Genomic DNA, 20083 nt, shown 5'->3' with positions numbered 1-20083 from the left:
AGGGGAAAACAGAAAAAAAAAAGAGAGAAGAGGAGATGAGAAGTGCATAAGATGTAAAAAAGATCCCGAGAGACATCTACCAGCCTGTTGTGAGGAACGGCTGCAGACATCAAGGTCAGTTCAGAAGTGAGGGGGAGGAGTAATGCGGCTCCAGGCCAAGATTCCCCTGCAGCCTGTGGTGACGACCATGGTGGAGCAGGTTGTCCCCCTGCAGCCCATGGAGGTCCACGGAGGAGCAGAGATCCACTTGGAGCCCGTGAAGGACCCCACACCGGGGGAGGTGGATACCTGAAGGAGGCTGTGGCCCGTGGAGGGCCCGCTGGGACAGCTGTTCTAGAGGGACTGCACCCCGTGGAAGAGATGACCCACGCCGGAGCAGTATCACGAAGGACTGTGGCCCATGGGAGGGACCCCACGCTGGAGCAGAGGAGGAATGCGAGGAGTTCTTCCCCTGACTATGATAAAACGCGTAAAACAACGCGTGATGAACTGACCGCGACCCCCATTCCCTTTCCCCCCCTGTGCCGCTCGGGAGGGGAAGGTAGTAGAGATAATGTTAAGCTGGGGAAGAGGGAGGGGTGGGGGGAGGTTATCTTGTTCCCTGTCTCATTCTCCTGCTAATTTTAGAAATAAATGAATAGTTTTCCCCAAGTCAAGTCTGTTTTGCCCGTGACGGTAACTTTAAGGATTTCTCCCTGTCCTTATCTCAAACTTTGAGCCGTTTTTCTTATATCTTCTCCTCCTATTCTCTCAGAGGGTGGGGGGAGCGAGAGACAGACTGCGTAGTCTGGTCCTGATCGGGGCTGAACTACGACATGCACGCTTAACCTAAAATCAAGTACAAGAAAGGGGGATGGACTCTCCTGCACCACCTGGAACACAACCCTGCACACCGTGCAGAATGGGGATGGAACTGGGACAGCTGTTTGTAACTGTCTTGTAGCTATAAACGGAGACTAAGTGCTCCCAGTCAACTTCTAGACACCACCTGGATCTGCTGGTTTGTGCAAAGTCTGTAACATGCAGAAGCAAATTTGGCACAACTGGTATGCCATGAGGGCAGTGAGCATCAAGCATTCAAGCACTTAATTGCATGTACATGGCTAAGCATTTGTCCCTAGTTAGACATGTCTCACTTATTCCCAGGAAGAGGCATTTCTAATTTCCTTCTCAATACTGTTTTGACATAACCTACAGCTACCAGTGGTACATGTACCAGATCTCAGAAATTCCTAGTCTGCCCCTAAGGTCTTGGTACACACATACCTGAACTGGATGAGTTACTGCTGTGTCCTGCACTGCAAGTCACAAGTGCGAGGATTTGCCTTATCTCAAGCACAAAAGCAGAACCCCAGGAACTAATCTGATCCCTCTATCAACAATACATTTAAAGGAAGATTATCTCTTCCACAAAGACTCGCTGTCCTTCCGTTAGTCTGTTCTCTGCTGGGTGTTTCTACAAAACTGCTGTTGAGAGCCAAACAAGCTATTCCCAGAGGTACGGCTGCACTTCCTAACCAGCCACAAAGAATGAAGCACTCGTGTTTCCAAGTCACGTGCAGAGTCAAGAAGAAACAAACTCAAGTGCTCATCTCCTTGTCTGATCAGAAATATCTGATGATCCTTGAAGTGCAGCCAAACTCACTGTCTCCTCCTTACCATTTTCAATTGCATTTCATCCTGCACTTGTAAGATGCTAGATGAGACTTGAATTGTCCACATTTCACAAGAGGGGAGGGAAAAAAAAAGCCTTGCCCATACAGAACATGTATCTACACATACAAAAACCTGTTTTCCTGAGATTTCAATCCAATCCTCCAAATTAAGAAGGTCAGATAAGCACCTGAAATTTCTTATCTGCTCGAGGTCTCCAAACCACTGCCATCCATCACTAACTTTGTCATCAATTTGATACAAATAAAGCCATGACGAATTTTTGTCCATTGTTTCTTAGAGGCTTATCGAGGTTATTTTGTGACTGCAAACCAGGTGTATCTCATAGCTGGTAAACTATGATTTATTGGCTCATTCATACCTGAAAATGTGGTACAACAGCTTCATTATCAAACTTTCAGAGTGCAACTATTATTAACTACTACTGCACTCATTTGTAAGCAAGAAAGAGATCAAGCAATTAGTTCAGCTGGCTATGCTTAAATCTGCTGAATGAAGCACAAGCATTGCAGCTGCTCCACTCCTGCCATACAGAAATTGCTTTGGGCAAATGAATTATCTTCTGCCAAATATGTCCCTTTTAGCTTCTATCCACAGACACACCTTAAAAAGTTTGTTTCAGTTACTCTCTCAGAGGCCGTAAAACCCTTTTTCACCTGAACTACCAAGTCCCTTTCTAGTGACAGAATTCACTGCTTCCCCCAGGTCCTTCTTTTGCTCATTCCATATAATAATAAGGCTCAGCATTACAGAAAGGGAAAAAAGAAAAAAGAAAGAGAAAGAACCCCACACACTCTTTCCAAGTTAATCTCCACTACCAAACTGTAGTGGAAATGTATACTTCGGAAGAAAACAACGAAATTAACCTTAGAGGATAGTCTAGATCCATATTCCTACATTCAACACACAGACACTTGCAATAAACAGGCTTTCTTAAGGAAAGATATTGCATCATTTTCCAACTGCAGTGCAATCAATCATTTGAAACATTTGTTTTGTTTCATCAGATGCTTATCTGTCTCAAGTGACAAGAACATACTGCTTATTACTTTCTCCAGTCCCGTATCCAGCACATACACCCAGCAGTAGGGGAAGGAGATAGCATAAAACTATACTTTCCCATCCATGTACAAGTCTTAACACAGAGTTTCCTGAGCTTCCTGATATATTTAAAAAACATACTTCTGCAATTGCATGCTAAGTGTTTGACAGAAATAAATGAAGGCTACTATTTGGACATACTTGTCATAATTATTTCTACATGCTAATGCATTCTGCTAAATATTCCTACAAGACTGCCAGTGAAAACACTAATGAAATCCCAGAGCGGACAATCATTATCGCTGATGTCTCACAGTGATGCTATGGGAATCTGCAGGACATCAGACACCGCCCTCTTACAAACCTTTCTCTCCCCTCCTCTTTGCTTTCCCTGAGCCTTCACAGGAGGATTCTTGCACTTTTGCATCAGCTGATAAAAAAAAAACTTTTAATCATCTGCGTCGGCATACACGGGCACATAACAGTACGTTTTGAGCCTGTGCCTTTGGCAACACATCCTAAAATTTAGCAACAGCTAAGGCTTTGATTCATAAACCATACGATCACAAATGACCACATAGATCTTTTCAGCTTTTACTTCAATCTTTCATCTAATCTGCACATAAAACACTCCAAAGAATACATCCTACCCACTTCCCTTAGCAAAACGGACAAGGGCCAACTATCAAGACTGTTTAAAATATTTCTGCTGCCTACTTTAATATTTTCTACTCAGTTTTGGGACTGTCAGTACCTCAATAGCCCAGAAACTTTATAATTTGAGGAGAAACACACAGTAAATGTAAATTAAGAATAATAAGTATATAGAGATGTTGGGGTTTTTTTTCCCTCAAACTAAATATTTTAGTCTGAGCTCAGTGGTTCTGTAAAACACATTTTGCATACAGCAAAAAGACATTTTTTATGCACAATGTTCACTTTTTCAGCATGTATTTTACTAGTGGGAAGAATTTCTTAATATAACAGAATAATGCACACTGTTTCCCAAGGAAAACCAGCGTATGCACTATTTTTGAGTTGTATAAAGAATACCAGAGCAGAGAAACGGTTCAATGAGAAAAATCTTTCTCTGGCAGAGGACTGACCAAACAGTATAGTAAGTTAAATCCACTGATCATCTTAAGGATTCTCCAACTATGGGTGCGTGGCTGGGCCTTGCCCAAAGTGTTTATGTGACCCCTCCAACTAACATCCTGAACTACTGCACTACAGCCAATATTCACTACAATCGTAAACAACTGTGAAAAAATATACAGGAAAAATCTTGCCAAGTTTGTAGCCCACAACTGCATATGGTGGGAACTGATGGAGCCTTTGCAATACAAATAGTGCCCCAAATCAGTTCTCCACAGAGAAAGTTTCCAATGATAAGGGACACATGTAAGGCATGTTCTTTTAAAAACCAGACTCCCACTAAGCAGCTCTTTGTTCATAAAGGGAATGGTGTTTACACAGGAAAAACTCCAGTTTCAACAAATCTGAGTTCCAACAGATGTTTCCTTCTATCTAAGCAAAACAAGTTTATGACTTGCTTCTGTCCAATCATAAAGCTTCAAAACTAATTTTACAGGAAAAAAAACTACACTCAACAGAATGACCTTGGAAAATAAATTCAGAAAAACTTGTATTTCAAAATTGCAGCTGCTACTAAAGTGAATTCCCTTGAAAAAAAAAAAATCAGTCTTCTATAAAGAGAATGCTTTATGATCTGGATACAACATGTTAATTATAATTTTGGTTTGTGCTGGAAAGAGAAAGTAGGGCAGGTTGTTACTCACATGGCTCTGTGTCGCAACTGCTCTCCTCAAATCAATTTAACCTCTCTTCTCCAGACCTCCCCCAACATCCCTCCAAAACTCCCGCCTACTCTTGGCTTCCTCAAATCACTTAAGACCTCTTTTCCTCTGCACACAGCAGTTAAATAACAGAAGTGGCTGAGCAGAGTATAAAAAGTATCTCTCTTAATTCTTTTTTTAATTACTACTACCAGTACACGTTAATGACACAGCAAACACAAGCACTTTGTAGAAGTGTAGAAGATAAAGAATTTCAGGCTTTGCCAAAGTCCTGCTCTTGAGACTGTGGTTACACACCTGACTTACCATCATGAGAAGGTCTCAGGAATTCCAGGATGTACCTGACGGTCTTATACCATTACAGAGCAAAGCTGGATCTGATGACATTCTGTGGCACAACTGAATGCTGCAAAGGCAGCATCTTCCAGGGAGCCGGTGCGTTTTCTGTACCTGACAGTACCTTGCTTCAGAAGATGAACTGAGATGGACCACACGTTGCTGAGAATTTTATCCATTTTTTTACAGCTTTTATAAAATGCAGCTGCAGAGACCCAACAAATTTGATTAACAGTGAGATACAAGTGACAAAGCCAAAGCTAAAGCATTCTTAAGCACAAGTACAATGAGTGTAGTCAGTGCATGCAACTTCTGTGCCTATCTCTGCCCCCACAACTCCATCTTCACTAGATTTCACTCCAGTTATTTCTTGTCCTAGCTATTTTTTTACCATTATAAAAAGTTCCCATCTCCACAATGTTTTATGTACAGCATGCTCCGCACTGAGGTTCCCTACCCCAGCTGAGGCCTGTGCGTTTCCCAAGATGAAGAGAACAACAAGACAGGACTGTAATCTGGCAGCAATGCAACGCACCATTACCACAACCAACATGAATATCAGCAGTGTGAAGGAGACCCCACTGAGACGCATTTCAAATCTGCCTATCAAACAATTATAGCAGAAGGTAGAGGTGATTTTCTCCCTCCCCTAGTAATCCTATTTCTCCTTTAAATAGATTTTAAGTATAACCTCAGACTGTCAGCGCTTTTGTAAAGAAATACCAGCTCAGACCTAATTGGATTTGTCAGATGATCATAGCTAAACAGTTCTGCAAGCTCCAACAGCAGAACAGCTAGAGAAAAAATGTTCCATGTTGCAATGTATAAGAATATGAAAGTTAATTTCAAGAGGAAAAATTTTCCTCTGAAATTAAGTGGTAAAAAGACATAATTTGTTCCACAGTCCAAACCCCGCCCCTTAGCAACATAATGATGTGGTGTGGCACAGCTAAGGTTGTGTGAGCTGCTCCATATAGGCGATTATCTGCAGTTAACTGTTCAAACATTGTCACATCAGGCTTCTCTGAATTCACCAAGATTGCTAAAGGTTTGCCTATGCAAACTTGCTTTTGTTTTAAACTTTTAAACCACAAACAAGAAAATGGGGGGAAAACCCCAAAGAGTTCTGACAGGAACATCTAACAGTAGCATTTGAAAATAAAACAAGTATTTATTACATCGCATACAAACAAAAAAAATAGAGGAATATATATTTTAGCAGAAGAGCAGAAATACCTCCTATTCCTCTGCACTTCTTGACTTTTTTTCCTCACTTTTATATATATATGTACACATGAAACTTGCTCTGTCCTTGCTGTGTGTATCACCAGCTTCTTGTTCCGTACCTGCTTCTGTGGGCTGGAATAGTGCATTTTAAAGACAGTCTAGGATATAACAGCCTAAAACCCACACAAACCTCATCCTTTGAATGGCGAGACAAAATACTTTACAATGATGTAGATGTTACAGGTTAAGAAAGTATAATAGGCTAAACCTTACACCACTTTGAATGCCTTCAAATTGTAGTTTCTTTATGAAGACTCAGATTACTCCATATGTGTCCAAATACAGAAGAAAAGTCATTATACAGATTGTATGTTGAAAATTGAAGTGACGTTCATTTCACTCACTTTAAAGTAACAGTCACAAAGGTTTTTAACATTTATATTTAGGAGAATACCAACTTGGACACTCAGTAACATTATTTTGTGTATTTGCACAGCTGGTAACCAGCATGCCTATGACTGAGGAATATAAGTAAACTTTGCAATGAATTCTGAACTATGTTTTGATCTGCGGCAAAAAGTGATTTGAAATAATGCAATGAGTCTATCACCATCAACAACAATGCTCAGGAGTTACACACTCTCCTACCTGGTGGCTTATCCACACCAAGGAATCCAGCCTGTCCCAGGATTTTAAATACTTTATGTGCTGGGAACTGTCCTTCTTCTTCCCACTTGTCCACAAAGGGATTAATCTCCTTGTCAATGATCTAGATTTGAAAAATAAATTTTAAAAGTTATTAACACAGACATTCCTACAGAAACACCTTTGACTTTTTTTTTTGTCTAAAAAACTTTAATTTAAAAAGAAGATAAAAGTACAGGGAAAATTTTGAAAGCATATTAATTTTCTTTCTTCCTGCTGGATGTCCTGATTCTCCACCCACCCACAACTATTACAACAGATGCAATGAGGGAAATATAACTAATTCTTTTAGCAATTACAACTACTACAACAGGAAGTCATCAGGGTTGGTTTAAGTCTCTCCAAGACCTATGAAAATGGCAGTTCCTCCTCATCATTTGTTACTTTTTTGGGTACAATTTCTAGAAAGTGACAGGAAGGGAAATCTGGACTATCCTCAGAGGGACCTTGCCAAAGAAGGTTGATGATCTCTTCACGATGACCACACACCGTACATAAGACAGGCAAGTAGGAGAGACCTCATTTCCCCTCCCTTTGCCTGAAATGCTCTCAAGGACATCAACGCTGTTCAGGGCACTTGTGTTCAGTCTGCATTTAGACTTCCCTAGGATCTGACAAATCATGTACTGGAAAAACCTGGTTTTCTTCCAGATTTTATAGCATTTCCAAGTCAAGTCCCTGGGCAACTCTCAACTGGGCTACTGTTGCACACCTTCCAAAAGTCAGTGTCCTAACCTGCCTGGCTCCTACTCTTACTCTATTCAGACTGCTGTCTTTCCTTCCAGGTGTTGTGAGTAAAACACATCTGGAGTACAGTCTGTACATTCAGTAACACTTTCAGGCTTCAATGCATAAGGGTTCGACATCTTACCCAACAAAGTTCCAAGGGAAGGGAACAAAACGGGCAATTTGCAGTTTTGCAGCCAACTTCTAAGTCTGGGAGAAACTCCTAAACAGAGTAGGCTCCGTGCCAAACAGCCTCACGCCACGGGATACACCAAGCATTCGCGCTTCTGCCGCACCAATCTTGCTGCCTACCAGACAGGCACGAGGCAGATGGCGTTTCAATAGCTCTGAAAAGGAGCCAGTTGTACAGTACCCATCCCTGCCTACCTCCACAAGCCAAACCCATGCTGCCAAGCACTTCATGCACCTGGGTCAGCACGGACAACGGGGTTCAAATGCAAAACAGAAAAGCCATCCTCCTTCCCACAAACCAAACTTACCAAAACAAGCACCAATTCCCTATAGAAAGTTAATGTCTTTACTCTGTGACAACAATTTTGCTGTTACGGTGTTTTACAAAGAGAGAATTTATTAGTTTAAGAACTTACTCCTCTTGGTCTTTTCTCCACACTAAATAAACAAGTCCTGTGGTGCTAACTATTTCTTGAGCTGGAAATAGACTCCTCTCCCTCCTGAACTGCTGTGCTGTGCTCATGAGACCTTGCAAAGCCTTCTTCTGAGCTATCCATTTATTGCACATTCTTCGGAGAATTTAAGCCCATATATGGCTGCTTTCTCCTTCCTGGTTGGCCACAGAAATAAGGATACTTCACTTTTGGTAACAGAGAAATCACTTTTTTCACTTCTCTCAACAAAATCTGAGAAACATATATACTGAATGTTTGACTCATTCAGTAATTATCATCCCTCTCCCTCTCTTATATTGAATAAGCCAGGCCTCATGATCAGTGGTAACAAAATGCTCACCAGGACAGCATTTAGGATAACCCATATTTAACTTCTATATGGCCAGATCCTAGATGCTCAGATTCTAGGACACCGACCCTTACTGCTGAGTTACAGGTGGTGAAATACTTTTTTGATTGATTGTAATAACATCTAGTAATGCTCATCTGATAACATCCAGGGAAATGCCTGAAAGAGGTTATGAAGTATTTACAGAATGTTATCCCAGTGTTTTGATGGATCTTGGCAAAAGTATGAAGTGAATGTACTAACAGAGTTCAGCGCTTGTTATGGATGGTACAGGGCCAAGTGTTTCACAGCCTAGATACAAAGCTACCTTTGAAGTTAAACAGAGTCAGAAGAATGACTAAGGCAAGAGAGAAGTTATTTTACATTATTTCTGCAGATTATAACCTGCTTGCTCCTCTGCCTTTGAGTAAAACTCAAATTGTTTAACAGAGCCAAAGTTTAATTATTGCCAGGTGCAGTTTGCCATGTTAAGCAAAATGAGATCTCCCTTGCATGACACAACAAAAAACTAACAAACCACAAACAGTGCATGCCTCTAAGTCCAAGAAAAAAAAATTAATATCACAGTCCAGACACGGATATCCACAGTTCTTTCTTAGCCACTGGACCATCCACTTAAAGCTTTTATGCTTTACATGTAAATTGTTTGCAAAAATCACTCATGCTATTTACAATCATAAATAAGACTCTAAACAAACCAACCTACTTTCAGGCATGCAATCTCATTCCTTTGAAAGTACCATTCCTCAAAATAAACCTTCAGAAAACACATGTCCTTAGATAATTCACATAGAGTCAGCAGGGAGGAGCAGGCTTTGGGGCAATCAGAGGGCAGATGGCTTGGGTGGGAGAGGGGATTTGGGGGAAATACCTCCCCTTGTACTATCACAGACAAAAGCCATATTGCTGGAGAACTGCAGTGCTGGACAACTGGCTAATGCTTCAGTACTGATTACTGGATATCACCATCCCTTCATATAAACTTGAACAGAGGGAGAGATTTTCAAAGGGCTAAGCCAACAATGACAGAAGGAACACAAGCAATTATACAACATGTGCTGAAAACATTGCTAAAGACAGGTTTATGTGGATGCAGGTCAAATAATGCCACACACCTAACCAATTAATTTGCTCCTTCCCTTGGCTTTGGCCAGTTCCTCACATCCATGCCCCAAGAAAAAATATTTCACACTTAAATTAATTTAAATCTTGACAAATTAACTTTAAATTAATTAAAATTTTTGGAATGCACACAGGTTTAAGAAGCAAACACTAAGAGCTGCAGGCACAAATTATGCAGGCACCTTAACATAAATCATAAGGTATACATGTAGTGTTTGGCAAACATACAGCAGCGAGCTTTTGGAAGTAGGTAAGCAGCTGGATTGTTTATTTTTATGTGCTTTATCAGAAGAAATATGAAAATCATGGGTGATAGCATTTAGACTTGCATCACGAGGATACTGACTGTAACAAGACCTAAAACTCCTCTCAGTAGAAGTATTTTAACACTGCATTATGCAGCTGCTATCTGACAGATATTCCCAGCCACAAAGGAAATCTTTTTACCTGATCTAGCTGGCCAAATCTCAGTGGCATTTAGAATGTAAAGACAATTTAGAAGCCGTATGTTTTTCCCCCCTGCTGATCAAGGAAACCACAACAGAAACTCTGATATTTTCCTGACAGCGAGGGCACAGTAAGTCTCACATATGGGGCTGGTATTTTTCTCAGGCTGAAGATGCATGAAGATCATGACCATGAAGATGCAGAGCTAAAGGACTCAGCTCTGGAGGCAGCCTCGGTTCAGCCTGCATCCCAGCAAGAGCTCAGGATGCTCTCTGGGGAGCCGCTGAAAGAATGGCTTCAGGGCTGATATCAGCTGTGAATTATGTCAAAAACCACTGTGGATATTTGCCCAGTTGGAAACTGATCAAGCCAACAAACTCAATTCATGTCGAATGATGGTAAGAAAAATAAAAGTGTTTTCATTTAAAATAGTCCTGACAAAGTTTTGTGAAAACAGCACCTGTAGCTTCCTGACCAGGAACAGACAAATGCAGTGGCAGGGTTGGGAAAGGGTTAGAGACAGAAATTCAGATTATTTCAATTATAGATTATTCTGATTTCTCTCTAAAACAGAGCAATGAAAATATCTCCCCAAAATATTGTCAGATAGTTGCATGTTTTGATTATTTTCCACTGGAACTTAGTACACTATTTATATGAGAAGAGAAACAAAACCTACACATTTGGGGATTTTCCTTCACATGATGCTCAGTATTTTCTACTGATATTGTACCAGCACCTACCCAGAAACACTAGCAATTGCTATTTAATTCTCACTGCATTCTAAAATAAATCCACTATTTCTACAAAAGTAGAAATTGTAATTGAATTAACTTTGGTACTGAGAGTGTGTCCTTCACAGCAACTGAAGATTCCTCTCCCTTATTAACCAGCACGTTTACCTTTTATCAAGCAATTTCAATCAGAAATTAAAGACCATACCACTTCTACACACAATACCTCTTCTATCCACCCCTTATAATATGGTATAGTGGTAGTATATTCCAGCATACAATTCGCAAGATGATGAATCTTAAAAAAAAATAAAATAAACTGAATTCTTACAAAATAGCATAAATTTTTACTAAAGCTTCCTGTAAGTTATACTTAAGCTGACATTAAACTTACTTACTAGAAAAGCAGAGAAAATGTCTGAAAAAAAGGCATTTTGTATGAAGAAGATTAAATGGATTTAGTGGTGCCACATAACTGTACCATACTACGTTATGAGAAGCCTTTTTTTTCCCTTTAAATCCAGTTACAGTAATTGCACTTAGCTCTATTAATATAATAACCAAAGATGACACAATTAATGGGATCTTTAATGTAACCAAAAAAAAACCAAATACATAAGCAACAAACCACTAATGACAGTTCTTTAGTGGCTGTATCTAGACATTAGATAACGCTGACTTGAAAGGAAGGAGGTAACAGATCAGAGTGCCCTCTGCCTTCGACACCAGCAATAACTAAAGAAAATAATTAACAGCCCACAAAATAACATTTCACCTTGTGATTTTATTCCAGTCTCCAGCAGCAGCTACTGCACTGCAAGACAATTCAGTGCCGTGAGGATGCCAGTGCCGAGGACAAGGCAGCGCTTTAGCAAGATACAATGCAGAGTTGAGGTGGTCAAGCCCATGGGTCATCCACAGGTGCTACCAAATGTAGCCTCCAAAACCCCGAGGCACACATCCCAAGCACACCAGAATGAGTTTTCTAGCATATATTGCCTGTTTCTTCTCACTCCTGGACATGGAGGCTATGGCCCTCCTCGACTCCCTTACAACTCCTCCAAAGCCCTAAACAAAGTTTGGTGGACAATCCTTTCCCAGTAATACTCTTCAGAAAGGTAAGGGTGCAGGGAAGAAGACTGGGATGTGGAAGCACATTCAGGACAGAATCGAGGTGAATCCAGACAGACGAGAGAAGGAGGTCAGCTCCTTGTAGCTGCTACCTACTCCAGAAGGTGTGGAGAGACTGGCGCTTCTGCCACAGCACCTCGCTGACGAGAATGTCTACCGGCATGTGGTGGGCAAAGCAGGGTCCTGCTGTCCCTCCCGCACTTGGGAGGTCTCTCCAGTGCTGGCAGGACAGCAGCTTCTCCTCTGCTTCCAGTCCCCATGACACGTGCTAGGAGATTCTGGCCATGGTAGAAGCCAGGAGCTGCCCAAGTGTCCGGATCGCCCAGCCTGGTGGGGACAAGCCTGGACCCGCAGTGGTCGGTATGCTAGTGGACGAGGCAATCATTCGCTCTCCAATGACATCATGTGCAGAAGCACAAGACGATAACATGTTAAAAATAGCTCCATCACACAAAGATGATTTAACCACACAGCAGGCAGAAAACATTCCCTGCAGTGCTAACCTTGCCTGCTCATACAAAGTTGTTTAGAACACTTTTTTTCTAGCAACCAAAATCCAATATTACCAGCTTGCCTGAGGCCTGAAGTGATCTAGAGAGCAAAGCGGCAAACTAATGCTTCCTCTTTCAGGATGCATCATCACCAGAGGGTGAAGTTTTCAGGAAGTTTTGCAGGACCTTTTTCTGGGGATTGGGGCTTTTTTTTGTGTGTGTGTGTTTTCTTTTAATACTAATTAAAATAAGGAGACTAGCTCTCACTCCTTCTCTTATAAAAACATACATGCTCTTCTTGGTTAGGACCGACCCAGATCTATGTAAAAAATGATTCACCACTACACAAGGGGTCCTGTCAAGGTAGCAAATGTCCTAGATGCTGCCAAAACACGTTTCCCCTTTGCAGGAGGAACGCAAGTCTCCCTCCTGCCCACAATGTGGAAGATTTGGCATTTGGATACAATCTGCGCCTCTCATTCTACATTCATGCTTGACCATCCAGTCAAATGTACGATGCAACAACTGGGCAAATGACTGTCTACAAGAGCTGTCACTGAAAAAGTTGCCCTATTCGAGTACAGGATTTGGGACTGGGCCTCAATGATGATATGGAAACTGCTGTACTCTGAGCTGTCATCACACTGTTGCTGGGAATAGCCAAGTAAATGTTTTCCATAATGACACAGGGCTGAACTGAAAAAGTTTGATTTAAGCATAGACACTCATTTCATACTGCTGTGAAAAACACTTGGCAGAAAAAAAAAATGCTAAAAGCAGAATATCCAGATAATTAAAGAACAAAAATGAAGTAATTTCGACTTAAGCTTTTTAAAGCAGCACGATTCATTTTACAAACCCCAGACCAACAAGTTCTAAAATTATAATATAGATGTCAGTTCCTTGTAAAGTCTCAATATTTTCAAGCCATCATTAAGATACTAAATAATAATGTGCATGTAGCATGTTGATTATGGAGGAAATAGCAGCAAAAAACCCCACAGTATTTAAGTATCTGTCTAACTTAAAACTTTACAGCTAGTAGCAATGAAACTAGAGAGTGTGGTTTAACCTTTCACATAAAGGTTTGAAAAAAAAACAGATTTGATTTCTTTCTGTATTTTTCTACAACTACTGGAAACTTCAAAACATTTTGTTATTCTGCTTAGAATTTTCAATCTTGTTTCTCCCCTCTGAAAATCGAAAATGAATGAGGAATTACTACACATATCCATGTCTTTTTTAAAAGCCTTTACTGCTTTTGAAGGAAAAAATGCTCCTCAAGTTGTATCGGTGGTTTACTCTGCATCTCTCTTTATTACATTTTCCCCCATTATAACTGAGGACTAACAGGTCTCATCTGAAATGTGATTGTTTTAGCCTTTACAGACAAGCTTACTGAAATCACCCCAAGTGCATCCCATACAGGGGAGATGCACAGACTGAAATTCATAGAGTAAAAAGCAATCATGTAGAAGCTCTGGGTAAATAAATGGTATTAAACAGTGAGTTGGGCTGTTATCAGTATCTTTTTGAACACTAAACAAATAATTCTGACCAAGAAACGAGTAGTTGTGGGATTACTTAAGAAGAGAAGGCAGGTAAGTAGCTCTCGAAACTTTGTTCACAAACTTTGAAGAACACGCTAGAGACTCCTACACCATGCAAGATGTCTGTGAATGGCTACCCCTTGAAAAGACCAGACCTGGGGAGATCCAAAAGACCATGCTCTGCTGTCTCTGCCCTTCAGTTCACTTTGGTCTCCCCAACTTTCCTTGCATCTCATGGCCAGAATTCAACCACTCTGCATGGCGCCTATGGGACAAGACACAACCAGTCTGGTGATAAAAACTTCTGGAAGGAAAAGACACTTCAAGCCAGCCAGCAGATACCATTGAGAAGAAAAAAAAAAAGGCAAGTAAAATACAACTATATATTTTTTTTTAATTCCATACATAAAAACCTTAAGTAGATGTTGAAAAGCAAGATAATGGTTCCATCTACCTGACTCAAAAGCATTGCCAGTCCCCTTGTCTTGGTGGGTTTACATAGAGATGAGGTTAGAAACACATCAAAGGACCTGGCTGAACACGGGCTCCATGGCAGGCACTTATGCTCACCACCCTCTTTCTGCATGGACTGCATTGTCGATCTTTTATTTTGCTTGTAAATGTACTAAGCAGTTGACAGAATAAAGAGACATATCAGCCACATCAGGTATGTGACATATAACCCCTCCAGAATCTACTCTGCTCATGTGTGTGCATTTATACGTAAACACACACAGATTTCACGTTGTTTACCTTTCTCCTTTCCCAATGGGCGATACGTAAGCTTGAGACATTAAGGGACTTAGCACTATAAAGCCAGTTCGAAGGGGCAGATAACATCATCGCTAGCACCCCGACTATCTTTAGGATACTTCTTCTCTCTCCCTGCAAAGCGAGGGTGAACAGGCCTGGCTCATGTCTGGGTTTCTCCACTTCCATTACACGTAGCTGTGGCCAGAGCTGAGCTTCCAAAGAAGCTTCCAGCGGATTTAAAACCAATATTCTGTAAGCTCATATAAAAGAAAACCAGAAAAATTTCCTGAGTGCTGGAAAATATATAGCTGAATTGGGAAGACATGTATTTAAAACTGATTAATTAGAGCACCACAATTCCTTTTTGTACCTTCAATTAAGCTGTGCCACAGGCAACAAAGGAACCATGTAATCTGCTAGAGACTGCAGTGATCAGCAAATACAGGAGCAAACTCTTACTAAATGAAATTTTCCCTTTCTCAAAGGGAAAAAAATAGCAGAGGGAAAAGCCCTATAATGTAAGAGTAGCATCTCATTATATAATAAAACATACCTGTCCTCATCTATTTTTACAAAATCTGATTTGTGGAAAAAAAAAGCATGCACTTCATGAATATTCTGCAATTTTGCCTGGTCTGTTTATTTGGGAGTAACTGGGCATGCTTCCGTTTAAATCATTGCATTTCTTCCCTTTCACCATGATACAGTTCCTTGCAACATACATAACACATAAAGCAAATCTGATTATTAGTTCATAAATTTGAATAGTGCCAACCTTTTAGTTCCATACACCTGGCTACAGTTTTTACTCCAGGAGACAAAAAAAAAACCAAAATCAATGACAAAGTTTCTGCCAATGCTTACCAAAAACTTAAAAACCTATAAGTCTGCCACAGTGCGCAGAAGCATGCTCTGCCCCTCCACCCTGTGCAGCTGCTGGCACCCCTGGGACATCGCTGGAGCAGAGGTACACATCATCACCACACTAAGAAATTCAAAGGTCCAGGCCAGGATCTGGGAGCCGAGCCCAGCTTAGCCTTTTCCTGAGGAATGAGATGCTGGAAGACCAGTTCCAGCTGAGGAAGGACATACATGATCCTAGCCAACCCCTCCTCCCTCCCTATGTCCTTCTTCCCAGGACACCTGCATGGGAAAATCCCTCCTGCACAGACCTGAGTGTCTTGGCAATCCCTGCACACTCCCAATCACAACCCCTTCACTACTCTATCCAAGAATACGGCAGAAAAGGAAGGATCCCAAAATTTCTTTCCACCCCGGACTCCAAGAACTGCAGCTGCCATACTGAAACAGTAGAACACTGGAACAGGTTGCCCAGAAAGGTGGTGGAGGCCCCATCCCCGGAAATGTTCAAGGCCAGGCTGGATGAGGCTCTGAGCAACCTGATCTAGTCAGGGATGTCCCTGCTCCTTGCAGGGGGGTTGGACTAGATGACCTTTGAAGGGCCCTTCCAACCCTAACCATTCTATGATTCTATGATTCTATGAAATCTGTTCTGCAGCGGAGGACAGGAACACATTTGTAAAGCCTCCTGAGATCAGGCAATCAGTTCTGTGTTTAGTTCCATGGAATTTCTCATCTTCTCTCCTTTGAGCACATGCAGATTGTATTTTACTTAAGCTACCTCTCTGTCAGTAATATCGACTGTATCTTCCATTCAAAGACAAAAGAGCACTTCTCAGTCGATACTCAATGCCGTGTGTTTTAAGCCATGTTGGGCCCTGTGTTCTTCTTGGACAAGAACCACATGTGCATGTGGTGTCATTGGAGGGTGGGAGGCGGGCAACAGATCAAAGAAATCCCTTTTTCCACCTCCAATCAGCCATTGATTGACTGGGGTTCAGACTCATCCACAGCAACCACAAATTCTGCTCACAAGAATCATGATTCTTTGTATTCGACAACTTCTCTGTGTGCCCCGTGAGACTGCCCACAGCACCCACTCCCAGAACACATGATTTCATAGTCTTAATCTTGTCACTAATCTTCCCTCGCACGCGGATTATGACATACCTAAAAACTCCCACATGGGACTGTCCCAATCAACCTGACCTTCAACTGGAGAGCTCATCCCAGAAGGAACCAGAGTGAGCACAAGCCACACACTTTCACAACATAATAGGCAAAGACTTTTTTTTTTTTTTTCCTGGCCTGGCATGCAGGGAACGTAGAATTAGTGGGAACAAGTGAGTGCCGAGGTTATGGCTATTCCCAGGATCTAAGGGCAGATGCATTCAAACCAGGGTAGTCCTACAAGAGCAAAAATGTGTGCCACGTCCATTTAGGTGCTGATCTCAGACAAGCATTTAGGAAGCTCTAGCTACTTGTATCCAGCTGTGAAAGTGATGCAGGACCGAGCAAGTGAAGTATTTTTTTTTTTTTTCCCCCGTAACTCATACTTTCCAACACAGAGATGCAGAGCTGAGGTACAGTGTAATGCTCACCAGAGTTTGGGATGTTGGGGTTTGGATCCTGCTTTGACTCTGGGCTACAGCCCTGCAGGAACAAAATAAGTTATCTCACTGTGGCCAACACCATCTCAGGGCACCTCTCTGCTACAAGGTTCCAGGACATTGTGGAATTATATGATGGGATCCAACTTCAAAGGCATGTGCCTCTGGAGTTTATCCATCTTCGCCACCCACACACTGCTCCCCATCAAAGGGCTCAGCACTCAACTAGGCACAAGTGCAAACTGAAAATTGCATAACAGTTGGAGAGACTGGCTGCATTAATCATATGTTGTACCCAGTGCTGGGTGGGCTACACCATTCACCTGGACTGACGGATTTCCTTCATCAAGAGATCTCCATTAGCAGAGCTTCCAAATGTTTATGATGCTTATTCACCAACCAGAACCACAAGTGGCAACCAGGGTCTCCTGTGGTACTTCTAGGACTTCCCAGTGCATCAGTGGGCCACATGCAGAGATATCTGTGCTATCACCCATGTATCCAGAGAAGCAGTCCTGGACATAAAACATGATTTACTGACTGCAGCCAGGAGGCCTACATCATGACCAAATCCTTTAGAAAAACAGAAAACAGTCCCAGGAACTGATCTAACTCTATTGTTGCCCTCACCTTTTATTTGTCTTGTGTCACTGAAAGAGGAAAAATATTCTCTAGAGCTACTCAAAGAATGGCTCTGCACATGCCAAACTATAGATGGAGACCCACCACAGACCCATAGCTTATGCCATTTTATATGTGCTGGCACTTAAACTATGCTCACCACCTACCAGCCAAGTATCTAATAATTCTGGGGTATCCTCATGGATTAAAACAACTGACCTCACTGAAGGTCTGTTAATTCATAATACTGAATCATCAGCTAAAGATTTGGGTTGTCACCTGAACCACAAGAAGCTTACACAGGATTTACTTACTGCATTGCTCCAGCATCATGCGAAACATTTTTATTCAGCATGCTCTAGTTAGTTCCTTCTGTTCTCCACTTATCCTTTTGGGCGTGTGTGTGTGCAACTGGGAGAATGCTAAACTGAAATAAAATGTTCCACGTTTCTCTCCAAACAATGTGATTTCCTCCAGGATTTTATTAGTTTCCCCTGGGAAAGGCTGGTTTCTTCTGAAGAGTAAGAGAGGAGTTTCTAAGTTCCTTTTCTGCCTTTGAAAATGCAATCATGACACACACCATTGTGCTTATCCCAAAGTGAGCCAAAACGCAGACCAGCTTCCAGAGCACCCTGACACCTGGCTGGGAGATGTCACATTCATTAATGTGGGTACATGGGCAGGGGGAGAGATTTAATTGCACTGCATAACCCGATCAGGCGTGACAATGATAAAGAAACATAAAAGCTAGACCTGAACCACAAAAATATCCTTTAGGCTCAGTTCTCCTACTAGAAGGTCCTCATTGAGAAGTCTAACTAGATGCAGTGGCAATTTGTTCTAATGTGAATACGGGGTAGGAAAAAAATCCAATGTTTGGACACAGCAGCTGCAATCTCAGATGCATGCACTACTCCGACACTGAGTAGCGAATAAAAGCATTGTTCATAAAATTGCCTTTACTGCACTTTTGCTACACAATGAAGCATTTGTACATTAAGTGACATTTTTCTGATTATCAGAAAAAGCTTTTTACAGAGCTTGCTTGACTGTGCTGAAGCTCATTTTTTTTTCTCTCCTACTCTCCTAAATTGATTTAAAAGCAACTCTTGGTAGGGCAGCAGTGCATGTACTGGATGGGTCCTTATTACAGTGTTATATCCCAGCTGCCCTTTCCAATAACAACAGAAATCAATTATGAAAATTTCCTCTTGGTTAAATTACCACCAAAAATTCTTGGCAGTAGTAAAGGATATCGCTCTGTTTATCTACACCAGCAAGAGAAGTAGCCCCTAAACTGTCAGACACAAGATGACAAAGACTATTGCAAACACCCTAGAATCTGGGAATACATTCTGCTTCCCTTAGACAGAAGGGCACTCAGTGCAAAACCTGTGAGCCTTACTAATGTCATATTTTTTAACTCTCTCCTTCCTGAAACTTTTACCTCGGGTGCATAATGAACAAGGTTTTAAAATTACAGATGGAAGTCATGTATTTTGCAGATCCAGCTGTGTCTCTTCTCCCCCTCAATTTAGTGAGAAACTAACTTTTAAGTGATTTATGTGTAACACCAGCAACTCATTATGTCACTGTTCTGTCACTGGTTTTTATGATTTGCTACAAATATAAATAAACCAACTCCATCCGAGGTGCTCCTGTGGCAAAGGTGGTCACCCATCAGTATTTTGCAGGTCAAAACCGGCCATATTCTTTTGACAGAGAACTTACACTAATTTTACTAGAAAGTTAATGTCAATATTTAATTCAGATCCTGCATGCTCTAATACAAGGGGGCTTTAATTCTTGTAAAAATACATATATTAATAAAGAGAAACTCATTACATACAAGCCAAGATTGGCAAATAAGGTAGCTGTGTCCTTAGGTGGAGTCTCACTGTCACAGGGGAAATCCCCCTTATCCTACAGAGATGTAACACAGCCTAACGAGACCAAGTCACCACTGGATATAAAAGGAAATCTCATTTATATTATATGTAAGTCCAGCAAAATACATGCCAATCCTTTTCAAACCTACTTCCCAAAGCTTCTTACTACTAATGCCAGAGGAAAAGAAAAATGGACAGCATGTGTATATCCTATATGTAGATCCATATTGTTATGCATACACACACACTGAGTAACTTAAATCTTTTTCCTTCAAGCCAGATATACTATAATTTAACTACTACAGCAAGCCGTAGGATACCACTGCACTGCAAGCATTGTTCAACAAGTTAA

General features: G+C 41.3%; 1 protein-coding gene across 1 annotated transcript in view; it reads right to left on the bottom strand.

Moving 5' to 3' along the window:
* LOC104483594 (putative acyl-CoA dehydrogenase 6) overlaps nucleotides 1–20083 on the bottom strand; it is an 87284-nt gene that overhangs the window by 64775 nt on the left and 2426 nt on the right. Inside the window, exon 2 of the mRNA XM_086742340.1 lies at nucleotides 6744–6864. Within this exon, the coding sequence (XP_086598466.1) occupies nucleotides 6744–6864 (121 nt within the window). The remainder of the gene's footprint in view (nucleotides 1–6743; nucleotides 6865–20083) is intronic.

This window comes from Chlamydotis macqueenii, chromosome 2 (assembly GCF_036417535.1).
Source record: "Chlamydotis macqueenii isolate bChlMac1 chromosome 2, bChlMac1.mat, whole genome shotgun sequence".
In the NCBI taxonomy this organism is placed as follows: domain Eukaryota; kingdom Metazoa; phylum Chordata; class Aves; order Otidiformes; family Otididae; genus Chlamydotis; species Chlamydotis macqueenii.
The sequence above is the reverse complement of the archived record's forward strand: the minus strand, read 5'-3'. Positions and strand labels throughout refer to the sequence as shown.